At 41.7% G+C, this 25,335-nt stretch overlaps 1 protein-coding gene across 1 annotated transcript in view; it reads left to right on the top strand.

Moving 5' to 3' along the window:
- Positions 1-25,335, top strand: part of SEC11C (SEC11 homolog C, signal peptidase complex subunit) — a 353,173-nt gene that overhangs the window by 214,271 nt on the left and 113,567 nt on the right. Inside the window, exon 4 of the mRNA XM_044066158.1 lies at positions 20,578-20,697. Within this exon, the coding sequence (XP_043922093.1) occupies positions 20,578-20,697 (120 nt within the window). The remainder of the gene's footprint in view (positions 1-20,577; positions 20,698-25,335) is intronic.

Genomic DNA, 25,335 nt, shown 5'->3' with positions numbered 1-25,335 from the left:
AGACAACCAGCAAAAATCTAATGGACCCACATGAGTGGAAACTGGAACCCAAATCATTCAAGCTTCTGATCCACAGGTGGGGGGCACCAGAGGCAGACCTCTTTGCTTCCCCTTAGAACTATCAATTGAGCAAATATTGCACCAGAACTCCCCACAGCCAGGCATGGAAACTGGATACCCTGTCCTTTACATGGGAAAACCTCTCAATCTATGCCTTTCCCCCTCTGCCTCTCCTCTTGAAGGTTCTACTAAAGATCAAACAGGACAAGCACCAAGGACAATCCTGATTGCACCAGACTGGCCACGCCAGCACTGGTACCTACTTTTGTGAAGTCTGACAGTATTGCCGCCATGGCACCTGCTTCAGACCCCCTCCCTGCTGTCCCAAGCAAGAGGGCCAGATTTTGCATCCTCAGCTACAAACCCTGAACCTAGCAGCCTGGCTCATCCCCGGAACTCATCACCAGCAACCCTCAGTAAACAGGTGCTGGTCCTTGAGACAAGGAGGCCTAGTACTAGAAAATCCTATTCAGAAAAGTGGAAAAGATACTGTTCTTAGAGCCAATCTCAAGGAATGGACAGAACTGTGCCCCGCTTACCTTGTATACTAGATTACAGAAATGCTCCACAAAGGCCTATCCTTCTCTTCAATTAAGATTCATATCTCTGCCATCTCAGCTTATTATAATACTGAGCCACCTGTCTTCTCTCATCCTCTGGTCAATCAGTTCCTGAGAGGAGACAAAAATTTAAGGCCCCCCAGGAGAGCTCCCACTCCAGCCTGGGACGTTAACTTTGTATTTGAAAAACTAACACTTCCATCCTTTGAACCTGCTGCCTCAGCAGTGTTAAAATTCCTCTCCTGGAAAACAGCTTTACTTCTAGCCATCACTTCAGCAAGAAGAGTGCCTGAATTGCAGGTCCTTATGGCTGTGGAACCCTTCATTATCTTCAATGCGGACAGGGTTTCCCTCAGGACTAACCCATCATTTATGCCCAATGTGGTGTCTAGTGTGGCTTTAAACCAATCCATTCATTTACTAATCTTTTTCCTTAATCCTCAAAATAAAAGGGAAAGGATCCTGCACTCCCTGGACGTGCACAGGCAGCTTAAGTTCTATATGGACAGGGCTAAACCTTTCAGAAAATCTGACCAGCTGCTAGTCAGCTTTGCTACAGGGACAGAGGGCAAGGCCATTTCAAAGCAAACCATTTCTAAATGGATAGCACACTGCATCCATTTCTGCTACAAACACCATAGGAAACCTACCTCTCGGGATCAAAACACATTCCACTAGGGCTGCATCAACCTCTACAGCATTTCTCAGGGGAGTCCCTACCAGGGACATCCTGGAAGCTGCAACCTGGAGCTCTGTACCCACCTTCACCAAGCATTACCACTTACCTATCTTTTCTAAATCCAGAGCTGGATTTGCCACAGCAAGTTTACAGGGCCTGCTTGCCAGCCCTAATGCTTCTTGACTGACTCCACCCAGCCTCAGCTTTGGGAATCTACCCAAATGTGTTGACTACAACAATGAAACACGAAGAACATAGTACAGTTGTGTACACGTACCATAAATGTAGATGTTTGAGTGTATTCACTGTTGCAGTCCTGGTTACCCTCCCTCCAGCCCCCTGACTTCTCTATACTTCTACCTATTCTTTTTTGTTTGGCCATATCTTATAACATTGGTATTTACTTTCTACTGGGGGTGTTCCACACCATGTAATTGCTTCCTGTTGTGGGGACTCCTAACATCTGGGGCAAGAAAAACTGATGTAATGGCGTCGGCTGCAGGTTTTATACCCATGACGGCCTGACGTCATGGTAGAAGCAACAGCATCCAACGCAGAAATCCCAAGACTCTGGTATTCAGGCCGACTGAGGGCTATCTGCAGGCAGATAACCCAAATGTGATGACTTCAACAGTGAATACACTCGAACATCTACATTTATGGTAAGTGTACACAACTGTACTTTCTTCACCAGGAGAATCCAGGGCCTCAAAATTCTACCATACACAGATAGGCTAACAGCCCTGTCCCTCTACTCTGTTTCATACAGACTCCTCAGAGGTGACCTCTATCCAACATACAAGGTGATCTTGGACCTTGCCTTGATGGGACTGCTGCATATCCGCAAGTCAAGCTCCACTTGAGTAACCTGAACGGGTGGTCTCAACTTGTCTGTGACATCAATAGGACTTGTTTGGCAGGACAGATTTGTGTTCCAGAGGCTCCCCTTCTGTGGAATAGACTCCCTCTCCATGTCAAGCAGAGTACCTCTTTACCCCTTTTTAAGTGGAACCTGGATAACTGGATGGGAAAAAGAAAATATATCTCTGGGATTCTACCTGTGTCCCTGCTGGACAAGGGCATTGGGTGCTGACTTGTCTAAATATGGGCTAAAGTCTTGGCTAGGTTTATAAGAGCCTCAGGGCGAGTAACCTAGTAACTTCCTATGATCCTATGATCTTAGATATATATATATATATATATATATATATATATATATACACATGGGTCCCTTTCAGTAGATCGAACATATAACAAGTTCGAACCTTATATGGCCGAGATCATATGTTCGAACGTGTAAATGTTCGATCAGAATGAATGGAGATCTCCATACAGTGTGGAATGGGAAGATTTCCCTTTTCTGCAATGTAGTTCGATCTCGGAGTTTGTATATTTAAGTAAGGGGGGGGGCGGGGGGTGTATTTTTTTTTTTTTTTTTTTTTTTTACTTCAGTTTTCGAACTATTACAAGTTTGAACATATGGTCTTGGTCAGATGTGGTTCAAACTTGTAATATGTTCGATCTAGTGAAGTAGATATATATATATATGTATATATATATATATATATTTATATATATATATATATATTTATATATATATATATATATATATATATATATATATATATATATATATATATATATATGGGTCTACTTAAAGGTCAAAAGACTGAAAACTCATTTGACTGAAACTCATAACACTGACACTTTAAAAGTTATATGCCCTTTTCCCCACTGTAGTGCAATCCTGGAGTTAGTATATATAGTTGGGGGGTGTGGGGGGCATAGCCCCTCACAAAGTTTAGGTAAATATTGTTTTCTGCAAAGAGTTATTCATTGCAGTTATAATTATCCATGTGTATGGTTTAAAATGTATAAAGTATGTGGGGGCTTCACCCCCCACACCCCCAATGTAGGGGGCTGTGCCCCCAACCCCCTAACTATATATACACTAACTCCAGGATCACACTACAGTGCGGAAAAGGGCATATACCTTTTACTTTAATGTGTCAGTGTTATGAGTTTCAGTCAAATGAGTTTTCAGTGTTTTGGTCTCAGTCAAATGAGTTTCAGACAAATGAAATTTAGGTCATATGAAGTAGAGGGGTGTACTTCACACACAATGTATCATTGCAAATAAACACACTCTGGCAGTTGTTGAAAATGATTAAGGCTGTGGCCTGTTAATGAGCTACTTCCTGTGATACTGAGTTTGATTCAGCCTTGATTTGCTTCCTGTGTGACCTTGAGCAAGTCACTTAACCAGCCAATGCTTTGGGGTAGTTGTGAATTTAGATTAGGATTCTCAATGGTTTTCTGGACAGCATGCCTAATAACTACATATGAACAAATACACTCTTTTTCTGAGGTGTCAGTCTAGCTCCTAACAGCTTGCAAGTTGCATCCGGTGTAGATACCCTGATTCCCTCATCCTAGATTCACTACTGGTCCTGCTGGAGTCAGTATTATGAGACCTTAAAGACCTCCCTGAGTTTTGTTTGTGCCTGTTCCAGAGGGGCCCAATTTTGCTCTTTGCTATGTGCAATATGCTTTATGGTTAGGGCAGCAACCTTGGCTGTTTGCTTGTACAGACTGATTGATGTGGCTGATGTTTGCCCCCTTGGAGATAAGCTGAGTGGCCCTTTGCCAGAATTACTATTCAGAAGAAGGATTTTGAGAAGGAGTGACACTCCTTATTCACTGCTTTCCTTAGCAGGAGCAGGACTTCTCTTTATCTAGGGACTTAACTCCTATGCTGTCTGCATTCTTGTTTTTCTAGAAGAAAGGAGTTGCAGAGGTGAAGTAAATGCAAGCTGTCTGCCTTCCTGTGCCAGTTGTACATCCTTAGGAATCTTTGTGATGGCTCACTCCCTTCTGAAGCAGAATTTGAGTAAGTGGAGGGGGTTTCAGGTATTTGACTTCATCCTACTAGCAGCATCTACTATTTTGGATTAACCGACTGAATTCTGCATTCAATTGACTTTATTCCTTCCTCTTTGTCCCTTCGGAGGTCCTTTGCTATTGAAGAGCAGAGGAGCAGGCCCAGAATCGACTGTTCCTAGCCGAAGGAAGACCATTATCTCCACCTTTAGACCATGACTGCTGAAGAATCTGGTCCTTTATTTGGGGTGCCCTCCTCTTAGGATTCTTTTCATTCATTTCCTTCCTACTTCCTGTGTTGCATGCAGCTCATAGGATGCCAGAACTGTTGCTCAAGGTTGTTTACTCTTATTTTCTTCAAATATCAAATGATTTGGCTCTGCCTTCCATTATGAGGATGGCTATCCGAGTTTCATCACTCTTCAAAGCCTTTCCCATTTTTGGGTATTTTTTTCTAAAGACTGGTAGGAGGAGATTCCCTTTTTGTACCCTTTTAAGGATTCCAGTGGTGGGAAAACGTCCATGGGGCCCATCCCTATTCTGCCCCACTTGCAGTCATTTGGGATGTCCACATCTGGTTAAGGGACCTGCTGTAGGCTGCAAACATATATTCCATATGCTGGTTGTCCAATGGAACAGTTCAAGTTCCCTTTGTTCTTCTCTGCTCTGCTGCTCTGAGTTCTATCCCCCTACTTTGTGTGCAAAGGCATTCCTGTAATGAGGAGGTGGCTTTCCTTAAGGAGGGCAGAGGGTTGCTCTCTTTACAGTTGAATGTCTTGGAGTTGGATTCAGAAGTTCAGACTTCGGTAAGCTGGGGTCCTTCAGACACCAGTATGGGTCTTTCCCTCAGTGGACCCCCTTTTTCATTTGTTGGATTGCAACCAGAAGAGAGGGATGCTTACTCAGTCCTGTCTTACTTTACTGGACCTGTGAAGTAGACTGTGGGCCCTTTGATCATAGAGTTCACATCTTTGGGGCCTCCACTTCTGAGTTCTGCTGATTATTTATTAAAAGGGCCATCTGTTGGGGCAGTGGGGTATATGGCTAATCATACTCTTTGCTGGGGGGGGGTGTCTAATGTCTCTTCCAGAAAACTGTTGCATCCACGTTTGGCTTCTGCAGCACTTCCCATTCCTATGGATGTGCTACATCTTTTATTCCCTTGGGAAAAGAGAGAGTGATTCAGTTCATTTAAGAATTTAGTCTTTTAGAGTGGGGTTCTACATACATATCTTCCTTTTGGAGAGTCATGGCCCTCACCTTATTGTGTTGGGTTATCTAAGCAGTAATGGACATTTTGTTGTTCTGAATCATTTGGGGTATTGGAATTTCCCATTCTCTAGCTGAGTCCAGTCCTCACTGTAGAGATTCAGGATACAGCTGATACTGTCTGAGCCTTAGTGGTGACCTATTTGTCCTGCACTTTCATGATGCTGAAGAGTCTGTGTGGGCCTGCCCTGCACTGTTTCTCTTTGGTTCTGGGGCAGCAGCCAGCATTTTCTTAGTGCATGATCAAGGTTCTTGTTCTAGTGGACCCAGTAGGCCATCTAGGTGAGTCATGAAGCTGAGCCTGTGAGATTCCCAGAAACCTTTCACTTAAATTCACGTGGCTGTGGTTCTCATGTTGGATTAACGTGTACCTTTTTTCTGACTCAGTCAGTTGGTGATATGTGCCTGGGATGTTCCAGAAGTTGTTTTCTCGGCCTCATTTTTATTAGAGTTTTCTGGGTTGTTCCCTGCCTTTGTATGCCATTGAAGGGCAGGACTGAGGCTCATCACTAGCATGCCAAGTAACTCCCTTTAGAAGAGTGGTTTGCATCCCTTTGCGGAGATATTTTTTCTTCAGGGACCTTGAACTGCTGGTGGACCCTTTTGCCTTCTGTAGGTGTTCATCCAAGATAATCTCTCTCAACAAGGACTCCATCTTCCCCTAGCGTAATGCTGTTCTGAACCTACAGGTTAATGGCCTTTCCTCTTCCCTTGGGGAAGTAGATTTCCCTATTCATTCACATTTCTCTGAGAAGTTGGTCTCCATAATTAATCCAGTCCTTTTTTCTCCCATTTCTCTTGTGGCGGGACAAGTCTGGGAAGTATACAGATGCCCCTTGTGCACTGGAGTAGTGCAACTTACTCAAAGGCTCCTCTAAAGTAGCTTTGATGTGAGTTATATGGGTTAGATGTATCTGCAGATTGTTGCAGGCATCTCTCTCCCCTATTTAGATGTATAGTTGAGCTCTCTTCTTCACTCGGGCTTCTATACCTTGGCCCACGTGTGATCAGGTGCTCTTTTCTTTAAGAGTAGCTGCCTACTGTGGATTTTGGTTTGCTTATGACAGACATGGTTTTCCATCAATGTTGTTCTAACTTTTACTCCCTTCCAGACATTTACTAGCCATCTCTGTAAGAGTTGGAAGTTTTTTAACAAGATATTCCCTTAAACTCAACATTTTCTGTTGGTCTTGGTATAGTCCTCTGTCTCATTTTGCCATGGTGGCATATTGTTTGGGATTTAGCCAAACCATACAACTCATCAAGGAGGGTCCTCAGTGACGGGTATAACAAGTACATACTGTTGATTTAAGAAAACCTTTTTTTGGTCCTCTCAGACCACTTTGTTACTGGTGTGGGGCCCAGTACCCAACATCCATGCTGGGTCTACCAGTTATTCTACAACTCTCCCGAACTTGCTCCATTTTTTTGCTGAGGCCATTGGGGATCCTGAAGGTGTTCTGTGGGCTTGGCTCCTCTGTGTTTCCAGGGGGGATCTTTTTATGACTTACCCACTTCCTTTTCCCCACCCACCATGTTCATTGTTTTTATGTCCAAAGGCAACTCCCCACTTTGGAATATGCCCCCCTTAGGGAGCATATCAATGAGCATCCTCCCACGTGTCACTCTGTCAATTGCCAGAACCTCTAACCGAACTGGGACTGGCTGGGCCATACTCAGAGCTTTATCCTTCTATGCCACCAGAGTGGCTAGGAAAACCTTTCTTGATGGGTCAGGGATACCTTCCCTTCTTTCCCTATGAGTGGTGTTATGTGTGCAGTTATTTCCATTACTTGGACTTTTTCTGCAGGATCTCTTCTATAGTAATCATATTGCACCATGTTTTCTACTTGCTCTGCAACAGCTTTGCAATAGTGTTTTGCTTTTTCTGTCAGTGATATGTACTTCCTATTCAGACTGCGAGCAATGAATACAGATCTCAGTGGAGTTTATGAAATCTGAATGAGCAAAAAAAAATCTCATCAGAGCGAAATCCCAAGAAGGGAAGACGTCTCTGATCAACATTAGCAGAAATCTACGTTCTCTCATAAAAACATCCAAGGCAAACTTTGAGAGAAAAATAGCTAAGGACACTAAAGGTAACCACAAAGCCTTCTTCAGCTATGTTAGAAACCTGGGTGGAAACCCTCAGATATGCTCTGAGTTGGTTCACAACAACAAAAAATACACTGAACCCACAGATATTGCTAACATTCTGGCTGACAGGTTCAGTGCAAACTTCTCGCCTCCTTCACCCCCAAAAGAAGACATACTTATCCCAGCTGAATGTAATCTCCCTGTCATCTCAGATGTCCAAGTGAGAACCGCCCTAAACAAAGCAAAAACACAGCATCAATGGGACCTGACGGTATCCCGGGTGCGACACGAGAACTCCAAGAGGAGCTAAACCCACACATAAAAATGCTATTTAATCTTAGCTTTACTTCGGGTTATGTACCTGTACACTGGCGTACAGCAACAGTGGTCCCACTCCATAAGGGGGGTGCCTCTACAGACCCTGGAAACTACCATAAGCTTAACTAGCCTGGTCTGCAAAGCTATGGAAAGAATCATTATGGAACTCATAAACAGAGACATAGGGGACCTACAGACACTTGACCCCACCCAGTTCGGCTTTGTGAAGGGCAGATCCTGCCTTTTAAACCTGGTTGACTTTTTCAAAACAGTCACTAGAGCCATTGATGAGGGCAAAGCAGTCCATACAGCATACCTGGACTTGGCTAAGGCCTTCACACAATACCCCACTCAGGCATCATAGATAAGCTAAACAGCTTAAAAGTAAACCCCTATGTCACTAGATGGGTTGCAAACTGGCTAAAGGACAGAACCCATAAAGTTAAAATCGCTGGAGCAATGTCAGACTCAAAGCCAGTCACAAGTGGTGTCCCACAGGGATCCGTCCTGGGACCCCTCTTGTTCGGCATTTATTTCTCAGATGTTAAAGCAAACATGGGAGGGCTGTGGCTGACAAAGTTCGCAGATGACTGCAAACTAGGTGCCATAGTCGATACACCAGCTGACACACACATCCTAAAAAAAGGCCTCACTGAAACAGACAACTGGTGTTGTAGTCACGGCCTTAAACTAAATTCCAAAAAATGTATAGTCATCCCTTTTGGAAAAAACAAAGTACCCACAAATTATCACATAGACAGCAACCCACTGAGTACGGAAAAAGTAGTCAGAGACCTAGGGACCCAAGTAGACAGCGACCTCTCATTTGACACCCACGTTGCCAAAGTGGTTAGAAAAACATTCTACCTTGCACACCTCATCATGAAGGGATTCACATCCAGATCCAAGGATGTCATTGTACCCTTATATTCCTCCCTCATCAGACCCATGATTGAGTACAATGCCCCATTTGGTATGTACCTCACCTGGCACTTGCAACAGCTGGAGAGACCACAGAAGTACCTCACCAAAAGGATCAAGGGTCTCCAACATATGTCTTATTCCACCAGACTAAAGAAACTTCAGCTCTATTCAGTGGCATACCGCCTGCTCAGGGGTGATCAGTGCCTGACGTACAAGGCCATGTCCAATCAGGATTTGATGGACATGCTCCACCTCAAAAAATCCAAATCCATCAGGACCACGAGAGCTAAAGACTTAAACCTCGGCACAAGTATGAATAGGACATGCTGGAGGGATAGATTCATAACCCAAAGGCTTCCCATGCTTTGGAACAGGATCCCAGTTCGTATTAGGCAGAGCACCTCACTAACTCTCTTCAAGAGAAATCTTGATGAGTGGATGGGAGATCGAAAATTTACCCCAGGGGTCACATCTGGGTCACTGCTAGACAAGGGCACAGTAAACTAATTCTGTTATATAAGGGGACCTTCATTGTGTCACTACTAGACAGATGCACAGTATTCTAGATTTATTCTGTACATTTTTGTACCATTTCATGGGGTGGCAAAAGCCACATCACTATGGCTAGGCTTACAAATGCCCCAGGGCAGATAGCCTAGTAGTATACTATGAAACTATGAAACTATCTCAGTTCTCCTTAGTCCTTCTTTGCTAATTTCTTTCTCCCTGTTTCTGCAATTTCTCCCTTTATCCCTTCTGTCAATTTAAATTATTATAGCCATATCTCCCAAATTAACTCTTACATCCTGCAATCATTCTGTTTTAAAATGTTTTTTTTATACCATTGCTGGTTAAGCCTCCTGTGGCTAGCATGCCTCTGGCTTAGTATAAAGCTATGAATCTATGAGTAATGTCAATGTCTCTTAAAAATATAACTAGTCAGCCTAGCAGAAAAGGTTCTCCAACTACAGAATCCCAACTTTGTTTGATGAAAGTAAACCCTATGAAAGCTTGAAAGATGAGATGAGAATTTGAACACTGCTACTGAGTTGGAAAAACAAATGCATGCCCTAAAAATTGCAATGCCACTTACCAGAAGAGATACAGACATAAAAAACTAAAAGAAGAGTCCAGAACACACTCAATTCACAAACTCTTAGGATGCTTAATAAATTGTGAACATCACATAAGTTTTCTTGTCCAACTGTACTTCCTCAGATGTTATAACATGCAACTTAAAACTGCCATCACTTAAATAGTAGTTATGTGGCAAAACGAATGAATTATGGCTCAACATATAATATAATATAAGACTGAAAATAGTAAATGTATTTAAAAGCTTTTTTTAATGTGTACCATTTTACAATTTATTTTCTTCTTCAATGCTTGCTTTATACTTACCATAGACTTTTATTCCAGTTTGGTGGCAGCATGTAAAGTAGTTGTCCAACAATACTCTGATAATTCAGTTTCTAGTACAATATCATCACCCCCTTATTAATATTAAATGTTCTGTGCATTTCTACAAACAAAGACATGAGTAGCAGATGTTTCATTAATGTGCTTTGTTAATATATTTGCCTGCACACCATGGTGCATATTAGAAAAATGTTGTGATATATAGTCTTTTAGTCTTCTCTTACTTTTATCTATATAGAAGGCAGAAATGCTGTGCCGGTCACCAGGTGTAACTAAACAAATAACACCTCCCCCAGAGGTCTGAAGCAGACATACCATCCGCATATAGAAACTGTGTGACTTTAACAAGTAAATAAATGCTTCCATCTCAGTGCAAGACCACAACATTTCTTTATATTGTAAAATGCATCATACTTTAAAATCATCTTTAAATACTTAAAGCAATTATCACATGACATGAAATAACTAATCACAATTCAAAACAAGCATAATAAAATCCTTTATTTTTAAAATTCACTCATATAAATATATAATTGCTTAAAAACTCAAAACTATTCAACTTCCATCTCAAAGGTTGCAACTTTAATGGCCCATTTGTATTAGTAACATCATTAAGATCTGGACATTGAGTAGCATTCAGAAAAATTGCCACAATAACTCTTTGTATTTTAGTAGTGGCTTTACATCACTACTTCCATAGTCTACCTTCATGCATTCAAAATATAAAACATACATTTCAAAAATATCAGGCAAACCATAGCATGCTTATGCAATTCTTTATTAGCATTACGTGATTTCATGACAAAAGTGTGTTTGTGCATGCTTTCATTTATTTTCCTTTCAGTTTTCCTATATATAAAACATAAATAATATGTGTATGTGACAATATATACCACCCAACTACTGTTGCGAACTATGATATTTATTGATTGCAACCAGTCTTTCATGGGTAAATCTACACTTCTTGAAAGACTGACATTTAAACACACCCTTAGGTCTGTTGGTTGGGGTCTATATTAGGAGACCGAAGTTTTAAATATGCGAACAATATATGAGCAACACCACCATGACTTGCGGTGGTGGTGCTGCGGTAGCATTGTCGCCTCACAGTAAGACGCTGTACAGTTCGATTCTCAGCTAGAGCATCTTCTGCGTGGAGACATGCGCAAATGGGCGTACTTTCGTTGAAGGTTGTGCATCAGGGCTGGTAACTTGGCACATAAAAATCAACTACCAATCATTAGTGGACCGGAGCTCCGCTGTGGCGACCCCTATCCGGGAAAAGCCGAAAGACACAACAACAACATATGGGCAACACTATATGAATGAATATTTAAAACCTTGCAAGTGTGAATGGACATCGCCGTAGGGAATTCTTCCCTTTACTTCAACATAGTGCAATCTTGGAGTTGGTATATTTAAGTAGCGGTGGTGTTGGGGGCACAGCCCCCCACGTGGGGGATGCAGGGGGGCTCAGAGCAATCAGGTAATTTTTTGCTTATGGCTTTTTTTTATAGTTGATAGTTTCTTACCTTCCCCTAATAAAATGTATTTGAAGTCAAAATCTCTATTAATATTTATTTTTCTCAGTTGCTTGTGAAATGTGTTATGTTTCACCCAGACAGTGTAAAATTGGTCAGTGCCGATTACTGTGCTACCCTTATAAACATACAGATATATATTTAAATATATGTATGTGTATATATACATGCATTTTAAAAGGTTGCATTCTAGAACCAACTCAGTAAGTGCACAAAGTCCCCAGTCTGTGTAGTTGCCAAAGTAGTTTCACATGTTAAATAACTTCTCACATAATCAATACCTATTTCATGTATAATAGAAGTATACAATAAAATAATGTACACAGCTGCAAAAATAAAACCTCTTGTCATTATCTTCTACGTACTTTTCCAATTTCTCCACATTTCAAGTATCTTTCATAAAAGCTGATATTTAAACGTACTGTCTTTTAATGTAAAGTCTTCTATCATATGCAGTGGTTCTGTTTTACAACTATTAGTCACCACTGTCAGAACATTGGAGAAATTCAATCATTATGAGTCTTGGGGATTCCAAAGAAAACTTCCACGGCTTTGGATGTTTCACAGTTAAAATGTCATGTAATTTGATGGTAATGTCTGAATTCATAACCATATTATATAAAGCACCATGTATATACTTATAAGAATCATTGATCTCATTTATAGTTACTTGTTTATAATTTTTCTTGTCTACTAAAATACTTTTTATGCATGTATTTCTTTATAAGTCACTATGAGTCCCCCCTCCTTTGTCAGCTTTCATAAACTTTATTAGTACCCTTCCTCAAATTTCTCTCTTCCGAATTCAAATTGTAATAATAAAAAGAGGATTTGTGACTCATTTCAGCCAGTATGTCTTCAATACAAACATTTTCAAATATCTAAAGTGGTTAATAAGTTATGTTCTGAATTCAGGAAATGAGTACCTTCTAAGAAGTAAGACAGATTATATACAAAGAATTTTACATTTAATAGTGTCTTAGCTGTATTCATGTGGCACACCAATACAAATGTGAAACCTTCTTCCAATAGCATAAAGCCATATGACGTAAGTTGCTTATATGACACATTATAAACAACTGAAGTCTTAAAGCTTATCAAAGCAGTAACTTCTGAAATGTTTATTGTCTCCTTCAGTTGTTGTTCCTGCATTGTCCCTTTTTAATCTGTTCACCTCTCTTGGAGTAAAAAAGTCTTTCCCTTTTTCATTGTCATATTCTCCCTGTTGTCTGATTGACCTGATGAATGATTCAGAGCTGTTTGGAGACTCTTTGTCTCCTGTATAACCAGTTACAGAGATCTCCTTGTTTGCAGTGGAATGCAAAGATTCTGTCCTAAAAATCTGAGTTTCCAGTGGTTGCTGTTGAGACATTTGAAGATTGTTTGACAAAGTGCTCCCATAGGTATTGCATCAATTCTTATTAGTATAAATTATGCCATGTTCATAAGAGAGGTTTGTCTTTATTCAATTTTGGTTTTGTTTTCTCATTTTTAATGTTAATCTATGCATCATGTTGTCAGAATCAGAAATATACTTAGAAAAGTTAGAATGTTTGATCACCAAATTATGTAGAACCAAAGTATCAGTTCTAAGTCGACATAAAGTTTCTTGATGGTATCTGAGTAAAATCTGAATAACCTGGAGATTCATTTATTAAACCTTTCAAGTTCTTTAAAATATTTATCACTGACATTTATTGTCTTAGGAAACTTACTAAATCCGAATTCCTTAGGTACTCCTTTCACTCTTACACATTCTTCTAAAAATATAATATCCAATAGTTTCTTCTTGAGCCTATGAGTTTTTCCATAAGAGTATCTTCAGAGAGGTCAGGGCTATTCATTCACCATATTTGCTGACTCTACAAACCAGAGAAGCAGCGTAGGGGCTTCTGCAGTATATGAGTGATGCTATAGGTACAAGACCATTGTCAGATTCAGGTCTTATTTTACAGTCAAACATATCCAGTAAACCTGACATTTCTGCATTAATCTGTGAGTCTTTTTGGGATGAACGCCCTTGAATTAAAGCCTTTTTCAAGACTGCTAAAGCATCTCATAGCTCCACAGGATGAGTACATAAAGCTGAAATTAGCATTCTACTGTTAGCAGCACACTCCATTGGCCACTGCTTTAACCAACAAACCAACTGAAATAAAACAAAAAAAAGCCACCAGAAAGGCACAGTGTAGCATACAACAGAAACTTAACAAACAACACCTCAGCTAGACGACTGAAGTGAACACACTACACGTGTACTGGAACTGAGCGACTTTATTAAGTTGATAACTGATTTAGTCTCAGCCAACAACCACAAGACGTTTCTTAGTATGAAATCCACCATACTTTAAAATCGTCTTTAAATACTTAAAATATTACTCACACATGAAATAACCAGTCATAATTCAAAAATCATAAAAACATTAAACATTTTCTTTGTATCAAAATCCACTTGTATACATATATAATTGTTTAAAAATTGAAACTAATCAGCTTTCATCTCAAAGGTTGCAACTTTAATGGGCTTTTTTACATTAGTAGCCAAATTAAGACCTGGAAAGTTGAGTACAATCAGATGTAATTGCCACAATAACCTTTTGCATTCTAGTAGTGATTTTACATCACCACTTCCATAATCTATCTCTATGCTTTCTTAAATGTCAAGCTAACATTAACCTGCTTATGCAAAGCATTATTAATGTCATGAAATTTAATAGCATGAATGTGTTTAAACGTCCTCTTTTTTTATTTCCTTTCAGTTTGCCCTGTACAAAAACATAAATGATGTGCAAGTGATAATAGTAATGTACAAGATTAGTTGTATGACATGTTGCAAAAGAATTAACAACATATTCATTACAGGAGACATGATGTTTAAAAGTAATATCTGTATAAATGTACTTACATTGCTGGCAGTTATAGCATGGCAAAGTGCCTTTCTGCTTAGTTAAAATGTCAGTCTGAAGTAGTTAACTTCATTTGATCATCAGCCTGTGGGTTTCAGATCTGACATGGATCCAAGCCGGCAGCTTTCCAAGCTAAGATCCAAGCTCCAAGCTCCTCCCCCTTACCCATACCACACTGCAACTTCCTTCCAACCCTCAGATCTCATTTGCTGCGGCCTCGCCAAGTTGTGATCGTTGAGCTCCAGACAGATAGAGTAGGGTTTCCTTGCTTGAACTGTTAAAAAGTTAGTCTAGTGTGCATGTGTAGTGTTTGCCTCCCCCCCCCCCCCCGGGTTTTCCATGCAAAAAGTACAAAAAAGAACCTATACCTAAAAGGCCAGACAAGAGTTTGAGCCCTCCTATGGATAAGCCTGCATGGAGTAAGGGTTCCCCAGTTGATGCCATGGTGGTGTTGGCGGCCACTAAAAAGGAACTGGCGCAGGAGAGTTCCTTGGTCCATCCTCCAGACAAGGAGTCTAGGGCAATGGATCGCCTTGGAAAGCGGATGTATGCTTCAGCTACCATTGCCATATGGGTGCTGAACTACATGGCCCATGTGATCAGACTTCAGTGCGACGTCGTGAAAGAGTATGCTGAGTCTCCCCTGGAGTCCATTTTGGCCAAGGATAAACACTCATTCTTGGCACGTATGGCCACTCTTAAGTCATGCTCTCTCATGCCACTGAGGAAGCTGCTAGGGTGGCCGGATCAGGCATTGTCATGAAGCTTCATGCCTGGCTCCGGCTTTGCAATTTTTTGGAACCTTTCAAGGTATCCTTCGCAAATGCCCCTTTTGACGGTTCGACCCTGTTTGGGAAGACCATCCGAGATACGCTAGTCCAGAGTGAGAAGGACAGGAAGATGCTGTCGGCCGTCGGGATCCACTTCTCTAACCCTCAAAGGTCCTTTTCCAGGAACAGTGAGGGAAAAAGAAGTTGTGGTTCTGGAAGTCTCAGCATTCCTGGGACACTCCGTACTCCTTATCCCCTAGAGCAGAGGGGGGCAAGGTGGATGCCGGCCCAGAGGCAGAGGGGGACCAAAGAACTTTGGATCATGGGAACCATTCTCAGATCGACCTGTGCAGCAGCTCTGAGGGGTTGCCCGACTGCAGTTAAGGGGCATTTTTCGAAGCACCTAGCTCAATGGGAGCCCATAACATCAGACTGCTGGGTGCTTTGGATAATATCCAGAGGTTATTCCATTCTCTTACCTCCAAAGCACCTCCAAGATGTTCCATCCGCTCAAAGGGAGGTGGCAGTTTTGGAAATAGAAAAGCTGCTAAACAAAAGAGCAATCCAGCCGGTCCCTCCAGATCAGTCTGGATCAGGCATCTATTCCAAGTTTTTTTCTTGCCAAAAAAGACGGGGGACTTGAGGCCAATTATCGACCTATCCTCGTTGAACCTGTCTGTTGCCAAGGAGAAGTTCCGGATGGTCACCTTACAATCCATCTTGCCATTATTGCAGGAAGAAGACTGGATCTGCTCTGTAGACCTCAAGGATGCATAGTACCACATTATGATGGACAGGCGATCCAGGAGGTTTCTCCGCTTTCGGCATGGAGCCAATCACTACCAGTTCAGGGTCCTACCCTTCATTCTCACCATAGCCCCCAGGGTGTTTACCAAGGTCATGGCAGTTGTAGCGGCCCATCTGAGACTTCAGGGCATTCAAGTCTTTTTGTACCTGGATGATTGGCTTGTCACTGCCCCCTCCAGGCATCAACTTGTTCAAGCAAGAAATTATTTCCTTCAGCTGTCAAAGTTTCTGGGTATCATGATAAACATTGCAAAGTCCTCTCTTCAGCCCGTTCAGATTCTGGACATCATAGGGGCAAGAATAGATTCTCTCCAGGCCAAGGTTGTTTTTACTCCAGACAGACTTGGGAACCTGATCTTCCATGTATTGGCACTTCTTCAGACATCTTCACCCTCATCAGAACTAGTTCTGAGGGCCTTAGGGTCCATGGCATTAGCTATAAATCTGGTTCCTTGTGTACGTCTATACATGAGAGTGTTACAGTGGACATTACAAGTTCACTGGTCTCTGTTATACCAGCCCTTAAGTTACCCAATTCCTCTAAGCAAGGTGTGCAAGACTTCCCTCGTTGGGTAGCTTCAATCCCGGGATCTTCGGGAAGGACGCTCCTTTATTGTGACCCCGCCCCCAAGCCACAGTGATCACGGACACTTCCTGTCTAGGGTGGGGGGGGCACTGCTCGGGCAGGACTGTCCAAGGCAAGTGGTTCCCGAATGAGACTGTTCTGCATGTCAATGTTCTAGAGATGAGGGTGGTCCTTCTGGCGTTGCAGGCCCTTCATGCTTCTCTTCCTCTGGGAATGATTGCAATTCATGTCAGTGGTCTGATATATCAACAAACGGGGAACCAGGTCCCACCCGCTTTGTCGAGAGGCCATGAGAGTGTGGGAATGGGTGATCTCCACCAACCGTTTTCTGATAGCAATGCACATTCCGGGTCGGTCCAACATTTTGGCGGACAAACTGAACAGGACTATCCTTTTACCCTACGAGTGGTCTCTGAACCCTTGTGTAGCAGAACAGATCTTCCTCAAGTGGGGTCAGCCTTGCTACAATCTCTTCGCATCGACGTCCAATGCAAAATGCAGCAAGTTTTTCGCCCTGATTCCCCCTTGGGGGGGGGAAGCCCCCAGAGATGCTCTTGTCCATGCTTGGCCACCTGGTCTTCTTTATGCGTATCACTCACTACCTCTAATGACAAAATTCTTGCAGAAAGCTCGTCGGTTGGGGAGCGGGATTATCCTCATAGCCCCATTCTGGCCTCGTCAAGTTTGGTTCCCTTGTCTATGGTCTCATCTAGTAGCTCTGCCCTGGATATTAGATCCCATTCCAGATCTCATTTGTCATCCCTCCGGAATTCCTCCTCTGAATCTGGACAGCCTCAAGCTTACTGCTTAGTTGCTTCAGTTCCACTAATTGCCAGGACTCCCAGACTCTCTTCTCCTGTTAAGTCCATTCTGGTGGCAGCGCACAAGTCCTCCATCCGAAAGGTGTACCGTAGTTAATGGAAGCGTTTTTCCATCTGGACTTCTCAGAGAGATTTGTTTCCATTTACCACCCAAATTCCAGCGGTATTAGAATTTCTGTCTCAGATTTTCCAGCAGGGGGCCAGCTCTTCCACTGTTAAGGTCCAGCTGGTGGCTATATCCCATTTTCATGTAGGAGAAAATTCAGGTTCACTAGGTACTTCTAGGATTTGTAAGACTTTCATCAAAGGCACATTTTTGCTGAGACCTCCGATTAAGCATCCTTCCCCCCCGTGGGATTTGACCTTGGTTCTTCAGGCTTTAGTTGCGCCACCGTTTGAACCCGCAGTGTCAGTTGATTTAAAATTCTTGTCATGGAAGACAGCTTTCCTGGTGGCTATCACCTCATCCAGGAGAGTGTCCGAACTTCAAGCCTTGTGTGTAAAACCCCCATATTTAAGTTTATCATAAGGATAGGGTTTCTCTAAGGACAAATCCTTCTTTCCTCCCTAAAGTCGCTTCGGAGTCAAATATAAATCATTCTATTAATCTCCCAGTATTTTTCCCTAATTTTCAAAACAAAGGGGAATGCAAACTTCATTTGCTGGATGTCCACAGACAGTTACACTTTTATTTACATAGGACTAAACCCTTTCGTAAGTCTGATCAGTTATTTGTTTCCTTTGCCAAGTCCTTTTTGGAGAAACCAGTTTCGAAGGTGACTCTTGCTAGATGGATTTCACTTTGTATCCTGCAGGTGTACAAGGATCATGGATTACTAGAACCAGCCAGGATTTATGCTCATTCTACTCATTCTATGGCTACTTCTGCTGCTTTCTGGTCCAGAGTTTCTCTGGATGACATTTGTTCAGCAGCTACCTGGGCTTCCTCTCACACTTTTATTACTTACTATAAGTTGGACATGGTGTCTAGAGGAAGGGCTTCTTTTGGTTCCGTGGTGCTCCGGAATATCCTTCCATAAGGGCCTCCCAAGGTTTTTGGTAGCTGGGGACTCTGTCCCACAGGTTGATGACCAAATGAAGTTAACTACTTTAGATAAAGAAGTTATGTACTCACCATAACGTTCCATCTGAGTAGTTAGACTTCATTTGTCATCAACCTTCCCTCCCTCCTTCCCCCTGACCCTAGTGGTTTGTGATAGTCCTTCAACTCAGACTTTCTGGGTCTTTTAAGCTTAGACTGTGTGATGAGGTCAGGTTATTTCTCTTGGGTTGATGTGTGTCATGTTGTGGGTGTCAAACTCGATCTGAGGGTTGGAAGGAGGTTGCAGTGTAGTATGGGTAAGGGAAAGGACCTTGGAGCTCAGATCTTAGCTTGGAAAGCTGCCAGCTCAGATCCATATCAGATCCGAAATCCACAGGTTGATGACAAATGAAGTCTAACTACTCAGATGGAACGTTATGGTGAATACATAACTTCTTTTATTACTAAATTCACTGTCCTGAAAACATAAGCGCTGTTAAAATTAGACAGCCTTTATAAGTAAAAGAAACTTCATTTCTAAACAATGTTTTTATAGGTATTAAAATTGACCAGGTTGTCATAACAATATCTGATATTTCTGCTGATCCGCTGTTCTATGTATGTACATAGTTTTGTCTCTTATCTTCTTGGCACCTTTGACCTGCAGGGATATTATAATTCAGTTACACTTATCAGAGAAATGACAGACAAGCTGCAGTGAGTCTTATCCTTAAAAGTACTTTTTTTTTTTTTTATCAGCATGTTTTCTGTAAATCTTTTATCTGAAAAAGCTGTTCTGTAACCAGCCTTGGCTGCTGCATTTCCTTTGAGCCTGAAACGTATATCCTTATGTTTCTTTTGTTAGCAATGGGGATTTCAGGTCTTCATTGTTCTTGATTCATAGTAGGGTGTTGACTAGTGATAATGAGACAGACTGGTAGGAATGGGGGATAGTCACAGTTATGCTACCAAAAGGCGATGTAAGTGTGTGCCGCCATGGACTCTTTCCTGTCTCTGTTTCTGGGAATGTCTGGAAAAAAGTGTTAATTGCTGATTGGTGAAGAGAATAAACTTAACCATACTTCCTACCAAGCAGGGCATTCTTGCTTGATCAACTAATTTGGTAAAAATATGTTTTTTTTTCTCACAAGTAGGATTAATATCAAGGCAAGCAACATTGCATTAGAAACTTCTGTTTTTACTGGAGCTGACTTGTTGGCCTTTGGGTGAATTTAAAGACTACTGATCATTTAGTATGTTTACTCTGTTAAGCATGTTATCTGCCAAAAATGGTATGACATTGAGTTTTTTTTAAATTGTGCACTTTATTCCATAATCCGCTTTTGTAGCTGCCAGATTTTATGATGCAGTATCTGTAATTAACCCTTTTGTTTGTAGCTTGCATTTAATTTACCAATTTTGTAGTTGTGCAAACTTTCAGTACTTGTGTTAAGATGGTCCTTTGAAAGTGCAATACCTTCACAGTTATTCATTTAAGAAATAAAAAAATGGTGTTTGGCCTTTCTAAGATGAGACACTTCCAGTCTTGTTAACAAATTCAGTACAAAAGGCATGCATTGGCTAGTCTGACTACCATATTGTTACTATGTTTCCTTTATTTATTTATTTATTTATTTATTTGATATTTGTGATTTTGATAGCCTTAACTGAAAAAAATAGTAATGGATTATTGTATACCAGCAGCACACATACATTTTCAGAAAATCTGGTATTATAAATAAGAATTCTTTCAGAAGGGTACTATTTGTCTGTGATTAAGTGATTTAAGAAACACATAATGCAGTTTAATATATGTTGTAAATGATTATTGATGCTTCTAGAATACAAACATTATTGGCTTTATTTGTGATTAGGTGGTATTATATTTTATTTTTCAGAGAAAATGGAAATGTCAAATTCCTGACAAAAGGCGACAACAATGATGTAGATGATCGAGGCTTATATAAGGAAGGCCAAAACTGGTTGGAAAAGAAAGATGTTGTTGGAAGAGCCAGAGGGTAAGTTTATTTGTTTTATTTTCTTTATTTTATTACACATCACATTGCAACAATACTTAATTGTTTATAGTTCTTTTACATTGAAAGCCAAAATTCTAGATGCTGTTTGCATGGGTCACTGTTGCAGTAGACTTCATGACAATATGGCAGTTAGCTGCAGGGGGACTCGGCCCATTCAGCTCAACTTCTAGTGGACATCTTGGCATGGACTGACTTCTCCCTAGTGCAGGTAGGCATAGCTGTGTCCTGCATAAAAAAGACAGTATGGCCATGCCTTCTTCAGTTTTTTTCATCTGAAACATATGTTGTATCTCAGTGAGAAAATTTACAGTTTGTCAGGTCTCAGCCCTAGAGCTCCAACCTACATAATTCTGTGAAGGAAAAGTGCCCCACTGGGGATTATTTTCTATATTTTAGGTAATATATAAAATTTTATATTTTATTTATTTGTTTATTTCATTTGTTGACTGGGTAGTGTCCGACTGGGCCAGGAGCCCGTTTTCAGTGGAGACCCAGGAAAAAAGCTCCAACATTTAACAAATAAGAAGTTAAGTACAGTACATATAACAGGTGATGCAGGAGTAGCTAAGAAGCTAAATTACAACTAAATTACAACATGGTCATGGTTCACACTCATACATTTAAAGCATTAGACTTTTCAGTGTATACATAAAAGAAAACATTGGATGTCCATTTGAGGGCAAAGGTAAGAAGGAAGCTTGCAGTTAATTGAGCAGGTGAGAACAGTAGGTTCAAGAGGATGTAACAAGGGCTAATACTGTGGGAGGTGGTAAGGTAAGTGGTGATGGGGAGCAGAGCCAATGATTTGCTAAGTATTCTTTTAGCAGTTTTTTGAACTCATGGCAGCTTGAGTTTTTTGTGATGGGCTGAGGAAGTGTGTTCCATAGCTTGGCCATCTTGTGTGAATATAGGGAATGTCCATGAAGGTTGTGGGGGCATGTGACTTGTAGCATGAGTTTTTCTGATGATCTGAGGAGCCTGACATTGCGGCTTGGTTGTACTAGGCTGGCAAGAGCAGGGAGTTTGTCGGGTTGGTGGGCAAATGTTTGGACTATGGTGAGTTGATTGAAGGAAAGGAGGTTAGATAGTTAGAGCCAGTTTAGCTGAGAGAGAGTCGAGCAGTGGTGAGTTCTGTTTGGGTGATTGATTGCGAATTTGGCTATTCTGTTGTAGCAATCTTCTAGATTTTTGAGGTCAGTCTTACGTAGATTGGTTGAAATGTTAGAGCCATAGAGTAAAGTTGAGTGCAGGTGAGACTGGGCAGTGGCCAGCCTAGTGCTGTGGGTTAGGAATGGCTTTGCCCTGTAGTGGGCGCCTAATTTGGTATGCACTTTTTTGATTGTCAGTGAAATATGTTTGCCAAATTTTAGATGTTCATCAATTGTTACATCTAGTAGTTTAGTTTGGCTAGTGGTAACTAACTTGGTGCCACTGGAAGAGAGGATTGAGAGTGGAGACTGGTTACGATTGGATTTCTTATTACTGAAGACTATTATATTGGTTTTGTTTGGGTTTAGAATAAGTTGATGTTCCGTGAGATATTTTCTATGTTTTGGAAGGAAGATTGCATTTTTGTTTGAAGATCTTGGGGAGATGGGACTGAGCAGATAAGTGTAGAATCATCAGCATATTGGACAATGGAGGCATGATTAGCAGCAGAGTTGAGATAATTTGTAAATATGCTAAAAAGGAGAGGGCCAAGTATGGAGCCTTGAGGTACTACTACAGAGATGGTAAGAAGAGGGGGGGTTGTTTTCCTGTTTAGTAGCTTACTGACAATTGGAAAGATAGCTCTTGAACCAGGGCAAGGATGTGGATTCTAGACCATAGGGTGAAAGCTTGTGTAGTAGTAGCTGGTGGGAAACAGTGTCAAAAGCTTTGGACATGTCAAGAAAGATGGAGGAGACAAGTTGTCCTTCATTTAATAGTTCATGAATGGTATTGGTGAATGATAGCAGGGCAGTGCTGGTATTATGTTTAGGTCTAAATCCATGTTGGGAATTGGCTAATAGGTTTGAGAGAGGAGATGGTTGAGGAGTTGATTGTGGATGCACTTTTCTAGTATTTTTGCAAGGGGAGAAAGGATGGCTATTGGACGATAGTTTGTAAGTTCTTTGGATGGTTCAACTTTGTGGAGGGGAATGATGTGGGATATCTTCCAGAGAGTTGGGACATATTGTTTTGAAATGGATCGGTTAATCAGGATAGCTATGGGGTAGGCAATAGAGGGAGCAGCTAATTTTAGGAATTAATTTGGGAGTTGGTCAGCTGTAACACAGCAGGGTTTTAGTTTGGTCAGGAGTGTTTTTATGTAGCTAGTTTGGATGGGTGTAAAAGTGAAGAGGATGGGATGAATGGGGAAGAGTGAGAGCTTTGTTAGGTTGGTCACCTAGCAGAGAGGTAACACTATTAATAAAGTGGGAGTTGAATTGATTATCTATTGGGTTAGTGTTGTTTGAGGAGGTTGGGGCTGGGGTTGAGGAATGGCCGGGATTGAAGAGATAGTTGATGTTTCACCAGAATTGTTCAGGGTTGTTCTGGTGTGAATGTTGACAGGTCAGGAAGTAGTTTTGTTTATCTTTCTTGATTTGTTTTTTAGCTAGATTTCTAAGCTGTTAATAGTTAGAGAGGCTTGAGTTGTCTCTGGTAGTATGGTAGGTGGCCCATTCCCTGTTTTTGCGTTTTAGTAACAGTTTCATATGTGTTGTTAAACAGGGTAGGGGTTTGGCTTTTGAGTGAATTTTCCTGATAGGAGTAAGATTATTAAGTATCTTAAGGAAGGTATTGTTAAAGTATTGAACTGCTATATCTAGTTGGAGGTCTTTGAGAGGTGCCCAGTTGTGTTGTCATAGCAGTTGATTGAATAATGAGGGGCAGACAGTTTTCTTAATACGAATGTATTTGTTCATAGGTTCATAGGTTCATAGGTTCATACTAGGCTATCTGCCCGAGGGCATTTACAAGCCTAGCCCATCGTTTTGTGGCTTAGGCCACCCCTTTAGTATGGGGAACTATACCCATTATTTTTCTGTGCCTCTGTCGAGCAGTGACACTGAGGTAATCCCTGGGGTATATCTGCGATCTCCCATCCATTGGTCAAGATTTCTCTTGAACAAGGCCAGCGAGGTGCTCTGCCTCACATGTACCGGGATTTTGTTCCACAGCATAGGGAGTCTTTGGGTGATGAATCTATCCCTCCAGCACGTCCTATAAATAGGCCAGTCAAGGTTTAAGTCTCCGCTTGTGGCTCTGATGGATCTAGATTTTGAGGTGAAGCATATTCATCAAATCTGGGTTTGACATGGCCTTGTATGTTAGGCAAAGGTCACCTCTGAGCAAGCGGTTACTGAATAGAGCTGGAGTTCTTTCAGTCGGGCAGCATAGGACAGATTTTGAGACCCTTTATCCTTTTGGTGAGGAACTTTGTGGCCTCTCCAGCTGCTGCAAGTGTCGGGTCAGATACATTGGGCATTGTACTCAATCATTGGTCTGATGAGTGATGAGTAAAGGGAGACTATGACCTCCCTTGATCTAGATGAGAATCCCTTCATGATAAGGTGGGCAATGTAGAAGGTCTTCCTAACTACTTTAGCTACATGGGTGTCGAATGACAGACTACTATCAACCTGGGTCCCCAGGTCCCTGATAACTTCTTCTGTGCTCAGTGGATTGCCACCTATTTGGTAGCTAGTAACCTTGTTTTTCCCGGCGGTATGACTATGCATTTTTGGCATTTAACGGCTCTGGCACCAGTTATCCGCTTCTGTGAGACCCTTCTGAAGGATATCTGTGTCAGATGTGTTTTCTACTATGGCGCCCAGTTTGCAGTCATCTGCAAACTTTGTCAGCCATAACCTCCTGTGTTTGCTTGTACAAAGTAGATGCCAAACAAGAGTGGGCCCAGGACTGAGCCCTGTGGGACACCACTTGTGACAGGCTTTGAGTCTGACATGGCGCCAGCAGCTCTGACCCTGTGGGTTCTGTCACTCAGCCAGTTTGCAACCCATCTTGTGATGTATGGGTTGACATTTAAGCTGATGAGTTTTTCAATGATACCCGAATGGGGTATTGTATCGAAGGCCTTAGCCAGATCGAGGTAGGCTGTATGGACTGCCTTTCCTCATCAATGGCTTTGGTGACTGTTTCAAAAAGTCAACCAAGTTTAAAAGGCATGATCTGCCTTTGACAAAGCCAAACTGGGTTGGATCCAAAGTCTGCAAATTCCCTATGTCTTTATTTATGAGGTCCATTATGATCCTCTCCATGGCTTTGCAGATAAGGCTTGTCAAGCTAATGGGCCGGTAATTTCCAGGGTCGGTGGAGGCACCGCCTTTGTGAAGTGGTACCACAGTTGCAGTGCGCCACCCCTGGTCCAGAGGTAAGACTTTGATTAAACAGCTGTCCTAGCTGTGGGTTTAATTCTCATTGAGTTCATGGAGCACACAGCCGGGGACACCATCAGGTCCCATGGATGCTGTGTTTTTGCTTTGGAGAGAGCAGTTCTCACTTGGGCGCTGGAGATGTTTGGGGCTGCAATCATTTGGTATAGATATCTCTCCTTTTGGGGAGGGGGAGAAGTTTGCACTGAACCTGTCAGCCAGTATGTTGGCAATGTCT

The sequence above is a fragment of the Protopterus annectens genome, chromosome 1.part0 (genome assembly GCF_019279795.1).
Source record: "Protopterus annectens isolate FY-2018-M chromosome 1.part0, PAN1.0, whole genome shotgun sequence".
Lineage (NCBI taxonomy): Eukaryota > Metazoa > Chordata > Ceratodontiformes > Protopteridae > Protopterus > Protopterus annectens.
The sequence above is the reverse complement of the archived record's forward strand: the minus strand, read 5'-3'. Positions and strand labels throughout refer to the sequence as shown.